General features: G+C 35.5%; 1 protein-coding gene and 2 non-coding genes across 3 annotated transcripts; 2 read left to right on the forward strand and 1 right to left on the reverse strand.

Moving 5' to 3' along the window:
• Positions 1–483: 483 nt before the first annotated feature.
• Trnar-ucg (transfer RNA arginine (anticodon UCG)) lies at positions 484–556 on the forward strand. The gene has a single exon. It is a non-coding gene; the product is annotated as a tRNA-Arg (tRNA).
• Positions 557–1,084: 528 nt separating this feature from the next.
• Positions 1,085–1,248, reverse strand: LOC132554495 (U1 spliceosomal RNA). Its single transcript, XR_009554400.1, has one exon. It is a non-coding gene; the product is annotated as a U1 spliceosomal RNA (small nuclear RNA).
• Positions 1,249–19,770: 18,522 nt separating this feature from the next.
• LOC132554491 (RNA-binding protein MEX3B-like) lies at positions 19,771–22,816 on the forward strand. The gene is made up of 4 exons (XM_060218803.1): positions 19,771–19,984; positions 20,818–20,952; positions 21,355–21,450; positions 22,375–22,816. Exons 1-4 carry the CDS (start codon positions 19,894–19,896, stop codon positions 22,524–22,526), a joined length of 474 nt encoding a protein of 157 aa, XP_060074786.1. The 5' UTR covers positions 19,771–19,893; the 3' UTR covers positions 22,527–22,816.
• The last annotated feature ends 321 nt before the right edge of the window (positions 22,817–23,137 follow it).

Below are 23,137 nucleotides of genomic sequence, written 5' to 3' on the forward strand. Positions count from 1 at the left end.
CACTAATTCCTATATAAACTGATTCACCGTTTTACCCATTTAAAATGATTCAAGAACGTTGTAATGCCATGTTGGACATATACAGTTAGAAAAAAAATCTTTTGGCGACATTGTATGTAGCGGTTTAAGTCATATGATTTTAACAATTTTCCCTTGGCTAAAACCAGAGACGTATACGTCTCAGCCGAAAATTTGCTTACAAACAAGATGGTCCGCGGTTACCACGGACTCCTGAAAACAACCTTCTTTGTTCCATCGGTAGAAGGGAAGTAACTCTGGAAATAATTCCACTTACTTCATTTCATGTTTATAATCAGTGTTGTTGTTGATATGGAGAGCTGGGTAAGATGAGATCTTCAAGCTTTACTCAATGAAAACATTTTGGAGTAAATTTAAATAATGCAATTGTAATATGTATAAAAATAGTACACCGAACTACATTGATTACGTCTATATAGTTAATTGGGAAGTAGTGTTCGTGTGGACCGCGTGGCCTAATGGATAAGGCGTCCGACTTCGAATCGGAAGATTGCGAGTTCGAGTCTCGTCGTGGTCGTCCACTATATTTTTTATTTCTTTTTACTCTAAGAATTCATTCCCCCCTGTATTTTCTTTAAAAAATAATTGGTATATTATGTTCTTCTGTGTAATTGCCGCTCATCACTTCTCAGATGGAATCTTGAATCTCTTAAAAATGGAGCTATTATCATAATAAATGAATGTATTCGAAACAGAGAGTTATTAAATCAAAAACATTATGGTAAAAAAAAAATTAAATGTTCCTTTTTACGGTGAAAAGGTGGTCTTATAGCCATATACACAATGCAATCTACTAAATTATACGTCTACACACTACAAAATTTCTCGAATAAGAATAAAGAACTGCTATACTGCTTAACTAATGCCACATTTCATCAACATCAATAGATCTTCGACTGCCCAATACATTTTGCTTTTGACGTGTTTGTTTTATCCAGTATACGTGCACTTGCTGGAATCAGCATCTGTTCGATTACGTAAATACCGCGAGTTGGGACGAATGTTCATTTCAGGGAGTAAATTCTTAACTTTGGATTTTTATGGTCAGGGGTTAGCGCGAACGCAGACCCCCACACTTAAAAATAGCGTACCCGAGTAATCCGCATTTGGGATTATCGCAGGGTTCAGCCCGACCGGAGTGCAATGGAAGGGCCTCGACCTGGGGGAACCGCCTTGCTGATCACGGTATCCCCTGTACCAGGTAAGTATGCTTCACCTCAATGATTTGCGTGTTATGAATAATTCTATGTCCATCCTAACCTCAAGTTTACAAAATTTACATTATTAAAAAAATGATTCATAACAATTAATAGTATTTACAGCAAAACATCATATTGATGCAGGAGTGACTTTGAAATAACTATTTTCTTAATTGTGGAAAAAGAAAAAAATGATCAAAATTATATGGTATCATAAAATTTACTTTTTAAAATGTTTTTTTGTTTTAATTTACAAGGGACATAACCACTCCAACCATTGTTTAGTGTAACATACTGATCTCTCGGAGTTACTTCCCTTGGTTTCACTGACGCCCGCCGGGGCCTAACAAAGATGAGTGATAGCCGATAGCTTGGATCACCAGTCCTTGTTCTTAGAGCGCAAAAGAATATGCATATGCCAAAAATAATGGAATACTTAAGAAAAAAAAAACAAACAAACAATAATGAGAAAAAATCTACGATCTTGCCAACAAAACCAATTAAGAAAAATCTTGAAATTTTACCGTACTACATTGAAAAGTGTTAATGACATGATATTTGAAGAGTAAAGAACATATACTTTTACAAAGCAATAGTGAAAACAGAACGGAAAAATATTTTGATTTAATGATTTTTATCACCATAATTATCAGATATAGCATTGGACACAAGTTATTACAACATTAATTAGACCCTTTCCCAAGACAAAATATATTTACAACATTTGTCGAACATAGAGGTCATATATCTATCATTATATACATACAGTAAGATAGATCTCTGACCTCAGAAAACATTTTATTGCCTAATTTGAAGAAATATATCTAAATATGTAATTCGTATCTACAGGCAGATTTTCGTTTCCAGTAAGAACCATGTCCAAATTCAAAAACAGAATTAAATCTACAAGATTAAGGAAAATCAAACGTTTCTGTTGTTTATAACTGAGACAATAATTTTAAAATAAATAAATTATTAAAAAAAACACACACACACAAAAACGGGAAAACAATTTCACATAGATTTCCATATGAACAGTTGGCTCATTAGCCAGTTTCACACAAAATAAATCGTATTTGAACTTTGAAAATGTGTGGATGTCTAGCTCATTTTCAGCAAATATAAATAGCATGAACTGGGCATTTACGTGTACATAAATATAATACCCATATTATTACGAATTAATTTAAAGTGTAAGAAAAAAAATCGATAATTGATTATCAGCAAACACGAATAATTCCTTATGACAATAAATCACTTTGTATTCATATATCGAATCGTGAAGATCAATTTATTGAATTTATTAAAATAGACAATCGGAAACAGAATACCGGCTTGCCGAGGTAATAGGGCCTGAATGATTAAAAAATAAGTGGACTTTGAAGATTCAGGTGAGTTAGAGTATATTAAATAACTGATTGAATGAATAGCTAATTTTAAATCCAAAGATATAGGTAGCTTTCAGTTCTAACTTAGTTCATAACACACGCTTAGCGAGGTAGTCCTAATGTTACTGTTACAGGTGTTTGAAAAACAAGCAGGACCTTTCGCCATAATCTCGTTCGCCCAGAGTCATTTCGCACCAAGTGATTCCTATCCCCCAACTCAAATTCTATGATGGTTTTGTTAGTCCTATTTTGCCTTAACTTTATTTTTTGTTATAGACCTAATGTTCAATAGAAGCGAAACAACTTCCCCTGGGCAAACTGAATTTCGGGCGAAACCGTAATAGTAGTATCCGCCATTTGTTCAAACATGACGGATCAACGAAAAGCTGTTGGGTACATTTGTATGAAACAGTACCGGAGTTTTGATCAGTGCATATGTTATTGCACATTTCATGGGTTAGATTTCTTAGAAAACAGCAAAGAATATCTGTTGTTTGTGTTTTCGGTAAAAACACTGCTAAAAGTATCAACCTTTATTGTCGATAAGGATTTAAGTTGTATGGTTGTAAATATTGTCAATGATGCGTAACGTTAGTTGCTTCAACAATTCCGCCGTATCTTTACAAGTATACATGTATTTCTGGACTGAAGAGGAACATTTGAAATTTTTGCCTTGCATGGTGTGTTTTTCTCTTTATTTTATGTGTAGTAGGAGGGAGGGGTAGAATCTGTTACGTAGGTCCTCGGAAGGCAGTTAATTTACATTTTTCTGCTAAATTTAAGATAAGTATCAGTTCAATTAAGTATGCTATTAAGGACTCTACAGTAATTCTGGGAAACAAATAAAAGACAGGGGGTTGGGGACAGAGCTCCCAATTTTAACAAATAAAAGACATGGACCTATGTAAAAAATGTGTACAGAAGGGAGTAATGAAAAATGTCTGCCCGTGCTGGGGCTCGAACTAGCGACCTTTCGCTCTCATGGTGAACATCCTACCAATAAGACTATAAGAGAAGTTCTCCATAGACTGAGCTTGTAAGACCACCTATAACCTCTACTTTTACACTAGGTGATTGATGCATTTTTGACAAATACTATCAGGGATCGAGTTAGAAATCGAAAAAGTATATGTTTATGGTAAACAAATATGAACTGGGCCTATTCTTTTTGTTTACATGTATGTGCACTGATTGTCTGTTACACAAAGTTTTTTCTGGTTAAATTACAGTGCCGACACTCACTAGGCCTATAGTATGGGGAGAAAGAGAAGAGGAGAACAGGAAGGAACAACCTCAAAAAGGAAGCAGATAAAAACTGGTATCTTGCTGTCATATACATATAATTATACTTTCAACAAAGTACACAGGGTGGTGCAGTGGATAGCGCACCTGCCTTTCACAAAGACACTGAATTCCGATTCACTGGCTGGACGGTATGGGTCGCTTGCCACACCACTGATTTTCTCTAGATCTCCATTGGCACTCAAGTTTCCTCACAAGATAAGAATTAGACACCTGCACACTAACAATACCCTGACAAAGAAGAGCAATTAATGTATAATAAGTTGAAATAACTTCATTGATGTAAATTGAATAAATTATATATATATTATCTTGTATGCAAGTTCATTACTACAAATGTAGCTCCAGTTAGGTCAGTAAAATTGTAGTTAATGATGTGAAAATTAATGATAGACCAGTTAAGTTTTATATCCTTCAATACAACTGTTCCCATAAGTTACAAATGCTATTGATGGCCAGTATGCAACTGTTTTCATGTAGACTGAATAAAGATAGTATAATTGTAGCAGAGATACTTTCATGCGTATGCTTCTGCCTGGAATCGAACCAAAGTCTACTTTTCTTTTAAAACGCTATTAGTCCTGAGCGGCCCAGTAGATTTTACTAAATTTGCTCTGGAGAATCCTTGGGCAAAGAAGATTCAATTTTGTATAAATGATGGGTGTGGCCCCCTTGGGGATGGGGGTTGGCAATTGAGGAAATTGAGGTAAAACATTAAAAATCTTTCTTCTCCTGTTCCAATGGAGAGATACCAATCAGATTTGGTCTGTATATATGTATCTTATGTAATGAGATTTCACAAATATGTCATATATGTGATATCTGTGGTATACAAAGAAATGTTTCATGATTTTGTAAACCCACTTTTTTTTTCATTTTTTGCCAACAAATGTGAAAACTTGCACAGCAATTATAATTGGAAAATTTACCTAAAATATGATACTGTTTGTGTTTTTATAGATGGTCCTGCATGTAGCACTTTGTCACAATACATTTGGATTAAACTAGAAAAAGTGGTATGGTGGCCGGGCTTTGTGGATGAGCAAGGAAATGGAACTTTCTTTGGAGAAGAAGATGATGTCAGGTAGGTAGTATACCTTAAGGCTGAATGGTTGTTTTGAGCATCAAATAAAAACATGTAACTTGGTATTCATTAGTGTGAATGTTTGTTGTGTGTAGAAGTATGATGTTATCATGTCTCCCCAATTATTTCCGAATAAAGATTGGTCTCCTAACCAAGAAGGAAAGAACCAAATATAAGTATATCAGAATAGGTAAAACGGAATGTCTAATAGTCGGAAACAGACAACCAACTTCGGTAAAAATAAAATCATATCAGCTATTGGTCAAATGATTAGAAGTGAAATATACCTATAGATTATGTGGAAATATGCAATATGCCTTGGGACACATCAATGTAGAATGTGAGGAAAGTAATAATGTCTATGCTGTTCCTGTTAACATTCATGTAACATTTAAATAGTATGAAACATGTTGTATCTTCTTTCAGTATCCCATTAACACAAAATAATTGGTGTGAATGGAAAGGTGCATGTGAAGATAATTCACAGATCAATAAATCCCTAGGTAACGTGAACAATTCAGGGAGTTTATTTTGATGTTAACGATTTCAAGTTCTTTTATCATTATGCATTACCAATATTTCAGTATTTGAACAAAATGGTCTCTGAGAAGCAGTGATTGCTTTAAATTTATGCCTCTTGTGAATAATAGTTCAGATGTAATATGTAGGGAGCAAGATATTCTTCACAGTTCAGGAATTTATTCAAATTGAATTTTTAAATTCATCTCAAAAAAATATTTAGACAGCAAGAAGTGGGGAGGAGTCTTTATTGTTACATTCTCATGCAGTAATCCCATGAAATATGTTTTGTAAAGCTCATATCCTGACCAAATATTGTAAATTTTTGGTAGTACAACACAGTTTACATCCAGTATGACCAATAGCCATGATATTATGTTTGTTGGGACTGTGATTTATTGAAATTTCTGATTTTTTTCAGCATTTAATGACAATGTTGAATAAATTACACATACAAATATATCATTTTGATGTAACTTTGAAATTATAACTTAAGAATTGAGATAAAGTGGCTCTTGGTACATTATCTCCAGTCTTGTATACATTCAAAATATAACTTTTACTTTAAAGAGGTTGACATTTGAATTCCAAATTGGAACAATGTATAGATAGGTGTTTCATCTTGTACAGCAATGTCATCAGGGTTATACAGTCAACATATTCTTAATATATTTAATCTTCGAAGAATTCTCAAATTTAATGTACAAAACTTTTCATTATCTACATTAAAATCTTTGTTTTATTCCCTTTATAACACTGAGTTAGTAGAACCGTTAATAACTGTATTGATGTGAGCCTCTTTTATTTCATTTCCTTTTTAATTATGGGTGGTTATTTCACTTTTGTTCAGTTACCCAAAGTTTGATTAAGTTTTAAAGTTTAGATGTTTGTAGAGTTATAGTGTACCCTGAACGTTTTGCTATATGAAGTATGAAAATACTTAATATTATACAATAAAAAGAAAGTGCAACCATCATAGTTAACTTCAATTCCCAGATATTGTGATTTATTTGAAAAAAACACACCCTTTACTCGGGACGATTGTCTTGATATTGGTAGCCCACATTTGTGACATAAATTCAATGCTGTCAAAACTGCCCTATAGAATTATACTTGAAGATAATCATTTGATAGTGTGTTCAATATGCAGGAGTATTCAGTTAGTTATGTCATAAATTCTGTTAGGTAATCTTTAAAGTGCTACATATATACATATAAAGAAATTACTTTTTACAAATTTAATGACGAAATGCATCCTTTATGAGGGGGTAATGTGCTGTATACAGGTGTTTGGACACACAAGCAGATGCTGTCTAAATGAATCAATCTATTTTCATGCTGTTTTCAACCTCTTTGAGTTTGGATCATATAGAATAAATAAAGAATCTTACATGAGTGTCAGTGTAATATGAAATTTGTTTAACTTTCCATGAGAAATATGCCAAAACTAGAATTTATTTCCCTATAAGAAAGGCTTTTTACTACGACGGAAACAATTTCCACAACTGAGACAATTTTGTGACGTCGTATTTTTATGACATCACAATAGTGGTATTACACATGTTTTATGCAGTATCAATATGACATAGCCACATTACATGTTAGAATTGGCAAGGTATGTGGTAATTGTTTATTCACATCAATTTTTGTTCATAGTACACTTTAACACTTTGAGATAACTAAGCCTTATTTCATTTCAGATCATTAACTTTGTTTCTGATTTTATTTTTCGTAATTCATATATTGAAAAGTACATTTTATAATGCATATTACATGTAATTGATTTTAAACTATTTGAAGAAGTGAAAAAAGAAAAAGCTGTCTAAAATGGATGGAGTTGCTTTGCATTAAAACTGAATTAAGAAAACCTTTTTGTTTTAATGAAACAGGGCATGACTTGTAAAGTGTTACATTTCCTGTGGTAAAAGCTGGTATCTTATAGAAAGTATGTCTGCTTCCATTTACTTAAATATGTAGACCTCAGTCTAGATTTTTTCTTTTACAGCAAAGCTTTCTAGAACCATGAGAAAAAAATTTAAAGATGACCTCGGAAGGATCATACAGAGCAGTAAGTGTAATAGTGTCATGACCTAATCATTATTTCCTGTATTATTTGAAGCAAATATATACATCTATGTATTTGATAATAAATTATCTAATTCAATGGAACTACTTACAGCAAATGACCTGATGAAACCTAAGGCATCAGTTACAACAGAAGTTACCATCACACAGGAGGACCCATGTACAGAAATGGTTGCATCATCCGAGTCCCCATGTGTGTCTTCAGAAAATAACCTTCAGAAACCTAAGGCACCAGTTACGAAACCATGAGGTTACAACATGTCCCCATGTGTGAGTTACCATCACACAGGAGGACCCATGTACAGAAAGTTCCGAGTCCCCATGTGTGTCTTCAGAAAATAACCTTCTGAAACCTAAGGCACCAGTTACAACAGAAGTTACCATCACACAGGAGGACCCATGTACAGAAATGGTTGCATCATCCGAGTCCCCATGTGTGTCTTCAGAAAATAACCTTCCGAAACCTGAGGCACCAGTTACAACAGAAGTTACCATCACACAGGAGGACCCATGTACAGAAATGGTTGCATCATCCGAGTCCCCATGTGTGTCTTCAGAAAATAACCTTCCGAAACCTGAGGCACCAGTTACAACAGAAGTTACCATCACACAGGAGGACCCATGTACAGAAATGGTTGCATCATCCGAGTCCCCATGTGTGTCTTCAGAAAATAACCTTCCGAAACCTGAGGCACCAGTTACAACAGAAGTTACCATCACACAGGAGGACCCATGTACAGAAATGGTTGCATCATCCGAGTCCCCATGTGTGTCTTCAGAAAATAACCTTCCGAAACCTGAGGCACCAGTTACAACAGAAGTTACCATCACACAGGAGGACCCATGTACAGTAATGGTTGCATCATCCGAGTCCCCATGTGTGTCTTCAGAAAATAACCTTCCGAAACCTGAGGCAACAGTTACAACAGAAGTTACCATCACACAGGAGGACCCATGTACAGAAATGGTTGCATCATCCGAGTCTCCATGTGTGTCGGAAGTGCTGCTGTCAGAAACTGTTTCTTGTTGAGGCATACTATGTTCTGGACTTACTCCTGATCAATTGGTAAACATTTAATAATATTAGATTCAAACAAGTAGATAGCTGAAATGGGAAGGTGAAATGATTCTATTTTCTGATGAATTTGTTTTATCAGTTCTATCATGATCTTTAATATAAACTAGATATATCAAAAGATAGATAAAGCATCAATAATGGTATTCCTTTGATTCTATGAACAATTAATAGAGAGACACGTTTCAAACAAAATATGCCAGTTTCTTAAATGAAAATGAAACCATTTCTGGTTTCTAGACAGATATGTTGGATCTCAACATATAAGTCCACTTGTAGTTTCACAGAATTTTTATCCACTGTAAACTCTGGAATATTGAATTTCAATGTTTATTCTTTTATTACATAGCATTCTTCTAATTAAAGTAGGAAAATACAGTTTTAGTTTTTAAAATATAATAAACAATTTGTTTTTCTGACAGAAGGAAACCTGGATGGTAGCATCAGAGAATGACGTGCAATATTACAGAGAATTCAGTCCATGTGTAACACATGTTGTTGTGCACACAGGTACTCATTGTCAAGTTTTTGTTACTGCTTAATACATATATATATGTAAATATTTATGTTGTATGCATTTCAAGTTTACCTAAACTGAAGGCTCAAGCTAGTTAGACTATATCAATAACATATCATATGTATATGTCTAGGATAGAAATATCACATCAGAGGGTACAGAATTTGAGGCAAAAAAACGAGGTTTGTGGAGGTTTTTGAACACAAATTATATACCTGAGGGTGGGATATTTCTATCCTACATAATTTAAACATATCATGGTGTTATTTTCTTACATAGCATACCTATTTATTTTATCGAGATGGGTAGCAGCAATCTTTGGGCTGAACATCAACTTCTTTGATGAACCAATTTTAAAATTATCTATACTACTGGAACAAGCAGGTTTTGGTTTATACTAAAAGTATGAACACATTTGAACGAACACAGCAATAGTTGTAAATTAGCATCTTGAACTGAAAATTAAGATTCAGCAAAATGGTGTAAAATGACTTCAACTTCCCATATCATGACGTCATTGTGATGTCATACCCATGCAGGATCCATTCATCTTACATGACCTTACATCATTGAAAAAACTACATCTTACATGGACAGCTATGTAAGAAATTGCCATCTTCTTTATTTTCTGTCGTCTGTTGTTAGCCACTCCACATTTTCAAATTCTTCTCAAGAATTACTGTAGCAAATAATCTTTATTTGATTTGAAGCTATTTTTGGGTTCAATTTTGTAAGTAAAAGTTGCTGGATCTTCTAGTAGCCCAAAAATGAAAGTCTGATATACATGTATAAACAAAACATGCGGTATACTGGCACCATCTTCAGTGGATGTGCAGTTCACTGCCATTAGGTCACTCAAGGTCAAAGGCCAAGTAAGTGAGATTTCCTCAATAATTTCTTCTCCGGGCCTTTTGAATTGATATCTTGCTGTGGATTATGAAAGTTAAGAATTGTGTGAAATGTCAGTTCAGTTATGCAAAATGCTTTAAAAGGTACATATTTTTTTTTCAAAATAATTGATTTCTGTTGTTTTGGAGAAAAAATTGTCCTTTGTTCATAAAACATTATTAAGAAACATTATACAACTGTACCAATATTTACATTATTTGTCTTTCAGATCCAATACGTATTGCCACAAGAACAGTGAAATATTTTTTTGCCATTGCTAATCATTGCTGGATTCTAGATTATAAGTGGATAGAAGACAGCAAGCAAGCAGGACACCTGTTACCAGAGATATATTAAACTTTGTTATAACGAGATGTCCTAGGAAATTCTTGCAGTTTTTATTCTATATTTGCCCTTTCACAATAAAATAATGAAGCGGCAGGAAACAAAAATATGTTGAGAGGATGATATTTATTGAAGGCCAAGGCTAAATATCCTTGGGTCAAGAAAAGACGATGAAATCCAACAATTATTGTACGATTACAATCAATCCAGTAGATAATCTTATATGCAAAGATAATGAAATAATGACTGTTTAAGGTTAAAGTAATAGAAAAAATAATAATGCTGTGTTTGACGTTTAAGTTTTGGCAAGACTTTAATTTGTTGGTTATCTTAGAATCAAACACATGTTGGATAAGATATGGAAAGAAGAGAAGACTTGTAAAATCTGTTACAAACCTCAATGGGTATTCATATTGAATATGCTACAGTGTACAAATATCTATAGTGCCATGTTTTAGATAAAACAAAAAACATACTAGATTATTAAGAGAATCAGTTTTGCTTTTACTTTCACTAGGAAGATTATGAGATAATTGGGGATTCTACAACTGGAACAAAAATTCAAAGGCCAAAAGCTTCACGCATGACGGGTTCGTCGCTGCTGACAGGGTATGAAATATACTGTGATGAAAAATCAAGTAAAGATATTGACACAGGTGTGTATGCATTTACTTGCAATTACTTTGATTATTTTTCTTGACTTTAATTTTTATCAGGAATATTCCATTTAAATGTATAGCCAACACCAAAAGTTTTTAGAATAAATCATATTGGTTTGATGTTTGGGTTTAGAACAAAATTTTAACCCCAGGTCATACGGTATGTTGGGGAAAAAAACAACAAAAAAACACTTTAATAATAAAAACAATAATGACATCCATGGTTTGGAGTATGAATTTAAGTAGAATAGCCCTATTAAATCATCTATGTAAGATATACAAGATACATATACATAGATCAGAATTATTATGAATAATTGAAAGTTCAGGATATCATACAGGTAATTTTATTATCATGAATTGTCCATGGATGAATTTAAATATTTTTTTCGTACAAAGAGTTTAAACACATTGGTGTATCAATGTTAATTGTTGCAATTTTCAAGAACTTACATTATTCTTTGTAGTTACTATGACAAAATTGCTACTTGAATGTGGAGGTACCGTAGCACGAAGTCTCTCAGATTTCTCAAACAAACATGTGAAACAGCTTATAGTGACATGTACTGAAGATGATGATGTGACACCTGAGGATGTTGAAAAATACTCTGGTAAATACATTTGTAAGAAATTATTTATAAATACGCAAAGACACACAGGGAGTTAATTACCTATAAGGAGTGTTGGTTAAAATTTGTATTTTTTTTTAGATACGACATACAATATGTTAAGTTAACTGGAGGTATGTATACAATATATGTATACACACACGTTCAGTACAAGACATGGTCAGAGGTACACAGAATGATCATACTTTTATTGGTTAGTCATATTTTGTGATCGGTCAGTTTTTTGTCTTTTAGGTAAAGTTCTTGGGAGTTTTGCAGTATTGTTTGATATTATCCACCATCTATCCCCCCTACCACACCACACTCCAGTTATACATTTTGGCAGAGAATTTTAGACAGACCTTGTAATGGTGTGTGCCAATCCATTATCTGTCTAGATCTTGGGTTCTCTTGTTATAAGGCCTAGAATCAGAATTTGGAACATCTGTTGACATAGGAATGATGGAAGGTTCATACATTTCTTGATTTGTTAGACACTCAAATCATAATGCTATCTCAATGTATTTGATATTTTATTTTCAGAGATTTACAAGAAGACTGGAATTGTGACAGTAGTTCGTGACTGGGTCTTTGATTCACTTTCATTATACAGTGTGCAGCCATTAGATGAATACAAATTTACTGCAGAGGAAAACATGGTAATAATGTAATGAATTTTAAATGTTTCTGATTTCAGTGATATTTTGTGGTTTGACTGGAAATGATGTAGGCATTGAATGCATATTTAATGTCAAAATTTTGGAGAGCTGATGTTATAACCTGTCGATCTCCATCTGTACACATTTTCCTGCAGGCTGGCATCCCCACCTGGGCTGAATTGTGACAGACCTTTAATTGATCGTGACTGGGTAAAGAGATTTGAGGCTTTCATGGCTTTTTTTTTTTTTGAAGATGATACAAGTGTGCAGTGCATAGATCCTGTGTCAGTCATCAGGGATATCAGAATTAAGTGTTTCCAAGTCAGTTGAAGCATTGGCATATAATTACTGAAAAAGAACAGAAACCATTGACAGTAGCAGCAACTGGCATAGATCCTGTTAGAGTACAGGCAAGCAAAAATAAGGATGGCATCAGAATTTGGGATAAAATTCATTATTGAATGTACTGTGGAGAAGGATTTACAAACATTACCAAACATTATCTAGGACCCCACAAACAGGAAATGGAGGTGCAACGGATCTTGTCCTTACCCTTGAAGTCAGAAAAAAGAAAATTGGCATTGATGAAACACAGGAATAGTGGAGATTATAAACATAATGTTGAAGTGCTAAAGAATGGAACTGGAACATTGGTTACATGGACAAGAAAAGATGAAACAACAACCGCAGCAAAAGAATACCTGCCTTGTGAAGATTGTCTAGCCTTTTTCTTGGATAAAAATTTGTGGAGACATAGGAAAATTTGCCCATTTCGAAAAAATGATAGGAATCAAAAAAGATTAAAGTCACAGGCATCTCTTCTGCTGCCAAGTTCAGTTGTGATCAGTGAGGGTCTTCAAAGAAAGGTGTTGAGTGGTATGAATACCGATGAAATTACTATGGTTGTGCGAAATGACCCAGTCATTTTACGTATAGGGGAAAAATTGTTCCAGAAACATGGTCACCTACCTCATCTGTATCCGCATGTTAGTCAAAAAATGAGAGAACTTGGACGGTTTTTAATTTCGGTAAGGAAACAAGACACAGAGATAAATTTTCCACTTGCTGTAAATGCAACAAGAAAGCTCTGCGGTTACGTTGAAGAAAACAACAAGTACAGCAATCCTTCTCTGGCACTGAAAATTGGACACCTGCTGAAAAAATGTGCAAAGGTAAAGAAGGCAATGTCACTTGACACTCAATCAGGATCAAATGCTGATGCATTCCTCACATTGTGTGAAAGTGAATGGAGCGATGATGTGTCCATCGCTGCATTACAGACTCTTAGCTCAGAGAAAGGAACAAACAGATCTATCTTGCCACTGACAGAGGACATCACCAAAATTCAAAGATTTCTGACAGTTGAGAAAAATTGACAAGGAAAACTCAAAGCAAGCAATCCTTTTATCTGCTGACACTGAAAGGATTGGACACCTGTTGAAAAAAGTGCAAAGGTAAATGCAAGGCAATGTCTTTGATATGTGCTGACACTCAATCAGGATCAAATGCTGATGCATTCCTCACATTGTGTGAAAGTGAATGGAGCATGATTTAGTGATTTAAAGATGATGTGTCCATCGCTGCATTACAGACTCTTAGCTCAGAGAAGAGGAACAAAGGATCTATCTTGCCACTGACAAGATTTACATTCAAAGATTTCTGAAGAAGGCATCACCAAAATTGAAGATTGGAATGGATGGAGGAAAAGTTCTCAAAGCAATCAGAATAGCTGTCAGACAAAGTCCTATATTTTCTGGTAAAAGCTTGCAGTTAATTTCACTTTTACAAAATCTTTGTAGCTCACACATTCAGTGAAAGGCAAACAATTACTTGGGAAATATTTGTTTATTTTACCTTATTGCAATGAACAACACTGCCCATTAGAGAACTTTTGTATGCAGAGTCTCTATATTGAAAAATACCACAATAAATATAGAATGTTGAATCACGTGTACATTACAGTGAAATGTCATTTAAATCCATAGAAGTATCAACATCGATATCGATCCTGTCTGTAATTAGGTGACTTCTACACCTCTTTGTTGTTTACATAGTATAATACAATCACCGTCATTTCCTGACTTCTGATTGGTCAAAATTAAGATGTTTTCTGATATCAACAAAAATTAAAACATAATGGTAACATTTTCAAAAAGCTTGGATGCCATGGTAACTAAATGGAGGCTTCTGATTGGTCAAAATTTAGATGTATGATTTGAACAAAAATTGGTACATACAGTATATTGTAAAATGATTTGGGTTTTTTTAAATTTTTTTTTGCCATTACAGAGAAGGTCAAATTGTCCACATGTCAGAGTGACACTCTTCGCAGAGAATTTCAGGAAAAGATAAACTTACAAACGGAGTTGAAGCACAAGGACTGTATGAAAGCAATCAACAAATACAGTTGTCTACAGCCACTGGGATGGAAAAAAATAAAAAACACTACACAATTGGATCACACAGGAAAAAAGAAGGACAAAAACAATTTTGAAACAGAAAAACTGAGATGTGTTTGTAATGAGCTGAACTTGTGTCGGAAGTGCCAATTGAGTGTATGCCAAGGTGCGGCCTCCATCGTCCATCAAATTTTATTTCAAACAACTTCTTCTGAATAACCACAAGGCTTAAGTTGATAATATATGGCCAGAAGCCTGTGTTAATGAATTTTTGATGACTTCTTAAGAATAACCAAAAGTTTAGAAGTATGCTGGGATGAAAAACTATAAAGTGTGTTATATTTAATGCCCTTGTTCAACTTTTAAGGTCACTGGTCCTATATGTTTAAATCTTTTCATAGAGTCTTTTGAATCAAATAGTGATATTTTATATGTAGTTTTATTTTGGTCTAGTCCACTTTTAAGATTACAAGTGTGAGATTCAGGCCCATTGAGCTTCTGAGACTCTTATTATCTTTTTATCCATATATTTCAAAGAATGAATGTTTCTTTTGTTTTTGAGATGTGATTTGTTTCTTTTGCTGCTCTGGGGTGTAGTTTCTGGACTTTTCATTTATACAATGGCAGAATGAAAGAGTTAAATATTTCAGCTCTCTCCTTCAGTGTAGTAAAATATGGTTGGTATGTGTCTAAACACAACGTGTCTGTCACATGCTGAATGAGTCTACATAATTTCTCTGTACATACATTTTGACCATGGTCAAAGACAAACTTTGTTTGTACCTTATCTTTTAGTTGACGAAAACATGGAATGATGACTTTTAGCTTATATGCATGTACCACTACATTTGTGAATGGCAAAGTATTGCTGCCAAATATAGTGCTCTACATCTATGTTGCAATACTTTGCCTCTGTGCTTGTTACTAAAATTTAGTTGATTTTGATGTTGATTTATCTGGCTCCAGGAGTTGTATTCTTCATGATGATGAGAAATTATGTCAAATCTTGAAATATTGCAAGAATTATTATCCCCCCTAATCAAGGTCAGCATTGCTATAAATATAAATTCTGTTTCCTCACTCTCACTTGAGTTCTCTTTGGCGAATTACGCTTCAACTTCATATGATGCTTGCTTGGGAGTGCTTTTCAGGTCCAAGTGTCAAAGGTCCAAAGTCAAGGTCACCATTGCAATCTGGGTTTTCGCACTTTTAACTTGAAATTTCCTTCTTACTGAAGGGTCTTGCTTGGAATTGCTTTTCAGGTCCGAGAGTCAAAGGTCATGGTCACCGTTGCTATAAATAAAAATTTGGTTAATGTGCTCCAACTCGTGTCCCTTGGGCCGATTACACTCAAACGTCATATAGTGCTTCCTTACCGAAGGGACTTGCTATAGCTTTTCAGGTCGGAAAGTCAACAGTCAAGGTCACCGTTACTAAAAACAGAAAAATGCAATAACTTCGAGTTGTCATGTACACCATTTATGGTACGTCTCACGTTGGAAGGTGATAGGTCAAGGCTACTGTTAAAAATCTTCACTTTTAATGGCTCCCGATGTTCAAAGGTCAAGTTCACTTAAATGCTAAGATTATGCCATCTCCCAACTTAAACAGCAATCCGGGGGATTAGTATCGTTCACTGATACATTGTTTCGTTTCAGTTATTTTTCCTGTGCTTGTTAAAATAAATAAGCAATTCAATTAAAACATGCTATTACAATGTTTATTATATTTGGCTTTTTCTTTACCTAGAAAATGGACAATACATAAACGTTCCCCAACGAGTGATGGTTTGTTTTCATGTTTATATAACTCGAACGTTAATTTTCAAATCGTATAACGACAGGAGACTTATCTTACTGAGTTAAACATGATAACCAACTACCACAACTTACGGACCTTTTTCTCCCACAACGTTCATATCATATCTGGAAAACTATCTGTTTCTGTTGCAAATAACATTATTCCTGTTATTGATTGAGACAACACTCATGACAGAAAATAACATCACAAAGCATTGTTACACAACGTCATAGATAAAGCACAGACCCAAGAAATCGCATCCAGGGTGTAACAACTAGTGGGTAACCAAAAAAGTTACCAACTCCAAGCAATTTTACCCAATGAGTCGGGAGTAAGAAAATTTGTTGTGCTTGTAGGCTGCTACAGAGCTCATAAGTGGTATGTACCTCGGTAGGCTGCTACAGAGCTCATAAGTGGTATGTACCTCGGTAGGCTGCTACAGAGCTCATAAATGGATTTGTACCTCGGTAGGCTGCTACAGAGCACATAAATGGTATGCTACAGAGCTCATAAATGTACCTCGGTACACTACAGAGCTCATAAGTGGTATGTGCATGTACCTCGGTAGGCTGCTACAGAGCTCATAAGTGGTTTGTACCTCGGTAGGCTGCTACAGAGCTTATACGTGGTATGTACCTCGGTAGGCTGCTACAGAGCTCATAAGTGGTTTGTACCTCGGTAGGCTGCTACAGAGCTTATACGTGGTTTGTACGTCGGTAGGCTGCTACAGAGCTCAGAAGTGGTATGTAAATGTATCTCGGTAGGCTGCTATAGAGCTTATAAGTGGTATGTAAATGTACCTCGGTAGGCTGCTTCAGAGCTCATAAGTGGTATGTACATGTACCTCGATAGGCTGCTACAGAGCTCATAAATGGTTTGTACCTCGGTAGGCTGCTATAGAGCTCATAAATGGTTTGTACCTCGGTAGGCTGCTACAGAACTCATAAGTGGTATGTAAATGTACCTCGGTAGGCTGCTTCAGAGCTCATAAGTGGTATGTACATGTACCTCGATAGGCTGCTACAGAGCTCATAAATGGTTTGTACCTCGGTAGGCTGCTATAGAGCTCATAAATGGTTTGTACCTCGGTAGGCTGCTACAGAACTCATAAGTGGTATGTAAATGTACCTCGGTAGGCAGCTATAGAGCTCATAAGTGTTATGTACCTCGGTAGGCTGCTACAGAGCTCATAAATGGTTTGTACCTCGGTAGGCTACTACAGAGCTCATACGTGGTATGTACATGTACCTCGGTAGGCTGCTACAGAGCTCATAAGTGGTATGTACCTCGGTAAGCTACTACAGAACTACCCGTGTGTGCATTGATCCCTTATATGGTAATACCCCGCAACTACTTTGTTCTGTTTTCCGTACCTCTGTTTTAATGCATAGTGTTCATTAGTTTTATTCAATCTTCGATCCTTCTTTTTACAAGGTGAAGTATTTTTCATACACGGAACAATTTCATCTTTAGTTTCAGGTGCCAAGATTATGACCTTTACATTGGGAAAGAACATACCTCGGCATGTCAGTGTAATGAAAGGTACCTCTCGATGTAAGGAAAACCAGTATGTGTGTGTATGTGTGTGTGTGTGTGTCTGTCTGTCTGTCTGTACTATAGTAGCTGATACTTTGCATTTAACAGATTTAATCTTCAAGGCATAGTTTATTCATTTTCTTGAATTCTTGAAAGCACTAGCCGATACTTTACATGTAAATACCTTCAGTAAGCTTCAAACTTCAGGAGGTGGGGGTAACGGAGGTATCATGTACTTTCCATAATTTGTAATTCGTGTGGTTAGTATGATATCTACTTGTAAACAGCAATAGTACTAACCTGAAGGCTTCTCTGGTAGTTTTTGTTTCCAATGGGTGCTGGTGTTTTGGGAAGCAGACTGTTTTACCACAGACACAGGAGTTGGTATAAACTGAAAAAAAATAATACATTTTGTAATAAAGCCGTCAGTGTCTTGCACTAAGATATACAATGTCTATGTCAATACAAAGTTGAGAAAAATCATTTATAATAACATTTTTGGCATGTTAAAACACATCTAAAGCAATAAGTGGTGTGACATTATTGAATAATGTCATGACATGTATCATTTATGATTTCCCCAATCCAAAAATTCTGATATTATTCAAAACCAATGCTGAGCCCTGTTTCATACCTAATGCAAAAACATTATATGCGACAGTAATATCGAATGCACTGTCTTACCCATGGTTTTTCAGGTTCTCGTATTCCAGGACTCAAACCTCTTCGAGGTACTGCTAATTCCGGCAGTAATGCTTGGAAATAGAACGCTGTTAATTTGGGCACCATTGTGTTTAACCAGAGATTCTGATCACGTGTTATTCTCTCAACATGTAATTGATTAGGGTTGGTGCGTCTTACTACAAAGTCCAGCCATGGAAATCCAATAACATTCATCTGCCCTTGACATTGGAAATAGAACTTGTGATTTCGACGTAATTTTAAACCACTGCCAGTAACGTTTAAACAAAATCCCGGCATTTTCTTGGTTGCCTCTTGAAGTGTCATTTGGTTTTTCTGTAGGAGGTTCTTGATTTCTAACAGCCCCTTTTCCCGACCATCATTATACACAACTACCCCATCAGTACTGGCAGCTAAGTACTTGTGGTCTTGATCGATGGTGAGACCTAAAATTTCCACATGTACGGTGTCTCCATGGTCAGCTTTAAATTGGACATACTTTTTGATAGTGGCCGATTCCTGTGATAACCCATAGCTGGTGTACCTGTTTCCCAGAAATTTATTATATAACAACCGATGAACAAGAGGTGCCACAGGCCCCTTGACACGTTTGTGAACAATTTCTCCAAAGCACGTTGATGTTAATCGTACTCGCCTTTCTTCCCTCCATAAATTGCACAGGCTCTGGGACTTGGTAAGATATTGGATTTTCTCGCAGTGTTCATTTGAGTGGTTAACATAATCTGTCAGGAAGGCATCACATTTTTCCTGCAGTGTTGAAGAGCTTACATCTTCCACGACATCAGTAACATCTTTTTCATAAGCCTTCTTGGCTTTTTTGCTGGCTGCAATGGATAGAGAGTTCAGTTTTCGCTTGCGAGACCTTCCTTTAACTTCCATTTTGTTTTGGGATTTGAGGCTCCTTAATAAATGTTGGGAACGGCGTCTAAACAGCGTGGTAAAAATGGAACCAGGGGGGCGCTCGATTCGTAGTCCAGGATCTCGGGGAGATTCGGAACAGCAATCGAATGCTATTTCAGAGTGTTCCGGACATCTTCCGGCTCTCCCCGCGAAATAGGTGGTGTGACCGGGGAGAGTGACGTCAACAAGATGGCTGATGTTGGAAGCATTCTGAAGTGTGCAGATTGCGGGGTGCTTTTTTTCTCCCGACAAGCGTTCCTTCAGCACGAGTGTCACAAAGGTACGTTAATTTTATCCTCTGCCGAAGAAAGAAACGCCCAGGAATTATAGTCAATATCTCTGAAATAACATTTAATTGGTTTTTAGCGTATGTTGACGGATTCGTTGACAGGCACGTGCCGTGGGTTAGCAAGTTAGCAGTGTATGTTGCCCACTGTTGGCATAAAAGAACTGATAAAAGTGATATCAAAATTTTTCTTTCCCGGTAGGCTACAATATTGATAACCGTGCGTCTTAAAACTAAAACACAAATCATACACAGATACACATGTAACGACAGATTTGAAACAAATATGTTCAGAATATTGATACAACGTTAAACAGCTGAGAAATGTTTATATAAAACGGCCGAGTAGTGTTCTCTTATTTTATAGGAGTAAATATTAAATATTTATTACAATCTGTATATATCCAATTTGACCCACTGAAATTAGAAATCATATGAAAATGACTCGCTCACTGTCTTACAGAGGTATATTTTTTTGCAAGGGGGGGGGGGGGGGTAGGAGTTGTTCTTGCAGACATTTTCCAATTTTTACATAAGTTACTTTTGCGTTTGTATGTTATGATGTCAAAGGGAACCAGACAAATAATCAGTGACCATAAAAATAAAAAAATGATTCTAATATTCTTTAGGGATGATGTTTATGACGTTTTTAGTATGTAGAAATAAATTGATATTACCATCAATAAAAAATTATAAATAAGCGTGGTTTACATTTGTGTAAAGTTTTTTGATATTTGACTTAATTTGGAAATATTTATGAAATAAAACAAGACCTGTTTTCTCTATTACAGCAATGCCAATGACCTTAAACTTTCTTTCTCTTTCAGCCTTGAATTCCATCAAAACTGAAGGGCATGTGACAGAGAATGATCATATCCGAACCATGTTCCAGTGTGAAAAATGTAAGGGATGGTTCTGGGATGAGGAAATATATGCAAAGCATGCATGCCAGCAACTTCATGGTAAAGATATAATATGGTTGTTTTGTGTTACCTCCATATACACCAGCCCTAACTTTGGCAGCCAGGAGCTGCCCTCTCTACCTGTTCAATAATTGATAGTAGATAAATGTTCTGTTCATTGTAAGACAACTTGTATATAGTACAATCTAACATCCGATTCTGGAACTCTGCAAGTATGGATGCGCCGGGTCACTGCAATTGTGGTGTCAGAAATATGTCATGTAATTTTACATGGTGTCATGCTATAGTCTGCCCAGTGAAATGTATTTCTATGTCATAGTTATATAGTGGATAGATATTAAAAATCTTAAAATTAAAGAGGTGGAAAATTAAAATAAACCAGGGCCAGAAAAGGGCCCCCATTGACACTTATCTTCTGATTTAAAATTTTTTCTGTTACAGAATCATCTCAGTCAAATGAAGGTGATGCCAGTGCTGCTGAATCAAGCACAAGCTCATCCTCCTGTGGACCCACCTCTACTGCCGGACAAGAAAAAGGTAATTGGACGAAAGCTCAGACCAAACTTCTAATATCTTTATATAAGGAAAATGAGGAGAAGGTGTCAAACGGTCTAATGAGCAAAAAATGTCTCTGGCAGAAGATATCAAATTCCTTTAGAGAAAAGACCTACAACTACACACCCGACCAGGTCAGTGGGCGATGGAAGACCATCACTCGTGCATATAAAAGCATCAAAGACCACAATAAAAAGAGTGGGAATTCGAAAAAAAATTATGAATATGAAGAAGACCTTGATGATTTGATGGGAGATTGCCCCACAATTAGTCCTGTTACTATCAGTTCTCAAAAACGAAAGCAGCCTGAAGCTTCAAGATGACGATGAAATAGTAGATCAAGATAGCTCTAGCTCTGAAGCTTCCATCCCTAAAGAAGCAAGCAGGAAAAAAGTAAAGAAATCAAAGTCGTCTGAAGTAATGGACTTACTAAAATTGCATACTCAACAGCAGCAGGAGTTTCGAAAGGAAGAAGCTGCACGCAAGGATAAAATGCACAAAGAAAAAATGGCCTTACTTTCTACACTGGTGCAATCATTGCAGCAAAAAAAATGATTTTGCCAAGAAATGTCAGTTGCATTGTTAAGACAGGTCTGTCATTTTCAGAAAAAATTACGTTCTATGAACATGATGAATGCACTTGATCTAATGTTTTGTTATAATATGTATGTTTCTGTTGGCAACATTTATTTTGTACCATACTAAGGAATATGTTATTAGTTTGATTGGTTTCTTATACTCAGTATATGATAAATAAGAGAAAAAAAGTCAGTCTTTGTCCATTTATATTTTATTATGATACCTGGTTGGTATGTATGATTGAAATGTGTTAAAAATGCTCTGTTCTCTTCTTTTTAAACTTGTTAGCTGGCTAATGTTACATTTAAAATTGTTTCAAAATTTCAGAATCCTGCTGCATTTGTATGGAGAATCCAGCAAACTGTGTACTGTTGGACTGTGGCCATCTAGTAACCTGCATGAACTGTGGGGGGGATGTAGAAAGGTGCCCAATATGTCGGGCTGAGATAAAGAGGAGAGTTAAGGTGTTCACTTGTTAATCTGAGTCTGATTCCAAAATAGTATTAAAGGTATTACATGTTGCCAAATGGTGCTAGACAGATTTACGTGTATAATTTTTGAAAGGTGGTTATATACCCTGCTTATTTTGCAATATCTTTCCAAGGCCCTGGGCTTTTATATTAGCTGTACGGTTAATTTTGTTTTTATTTTTTGTCAGGAGATCAGACAGCATGTAACATAGTAACAATACTTTTTTTCTGAATCAGAATATTAATATATTTCAGTATAAATAATCAATGCTCGGGTAGATACAGCCACAGAGGAAATGTTGAGCTGATATGAGCGGTAGGAAAAATTTTTCAAAACAACCCGGACCCAGAAAGACCCGATCTAGAAATTCTAGAAATGTTAAAATCAGGTTTAGAAAGGAATGATTTTGAATTCAACGGTAAATGGTATCTCCAAATATCCGGAACAGCAATGGGTAAGAAATTTGCTCCGAGCTATGCCAACATTTTTATGGCCGATTTTGAAAAGGAAGCTTTAGCAAAATGTTCAAAACAACCTTTAGTTTATGTCAGATTTCTGGACGATATCTTCATTATTTGGACACATTCAAGGAGCGATTTTGATGACTTTTTCGATACTC

This window comes from Ylistrum balloti, unplaced genomic scaffold (genome assembly GCF_031769215.1).
Source record: "Ylistrum balloti isolate Yb309-2 unplaced genomic scaffold, AGI_CSIRO_Ybal_v1 Utg370410, whole genome shotgun sequence".
In the NCBI taxonomy this organism is placed as follows: domain Eukaryota; kingdom Metazoa; phylum Mollusca; class Bivalvia; order Pectinida; family Pectinidae; genus Ylistrum; species Ylistrum balloti.

Excerpts from the sequence above, each read along its gene's own strand:
- LOC132554491 (XM_060218803.1), top strand. The coding sequence starts at position 19,894 with ATGGCTGATGTTGGAAGCATTCTGAAGTGTGCAGATTGCGGGGTGCTT. Across the intron at positions 20,953-21,354 it reads TGCATGCCAGCAACTTCATG|AATCATCTCAGTCAAATGAA; the intron begins GTAAAGATATAA and ends TTTCTGTTACAG. Across the intron at positions 21,451-22,374 it reads TACTGCCGGACAAGAAAAAG|AATCCTGCTGCATTTGTATG; the intron begins GTAATTGGACGA and ends TCAAAATTTCAG.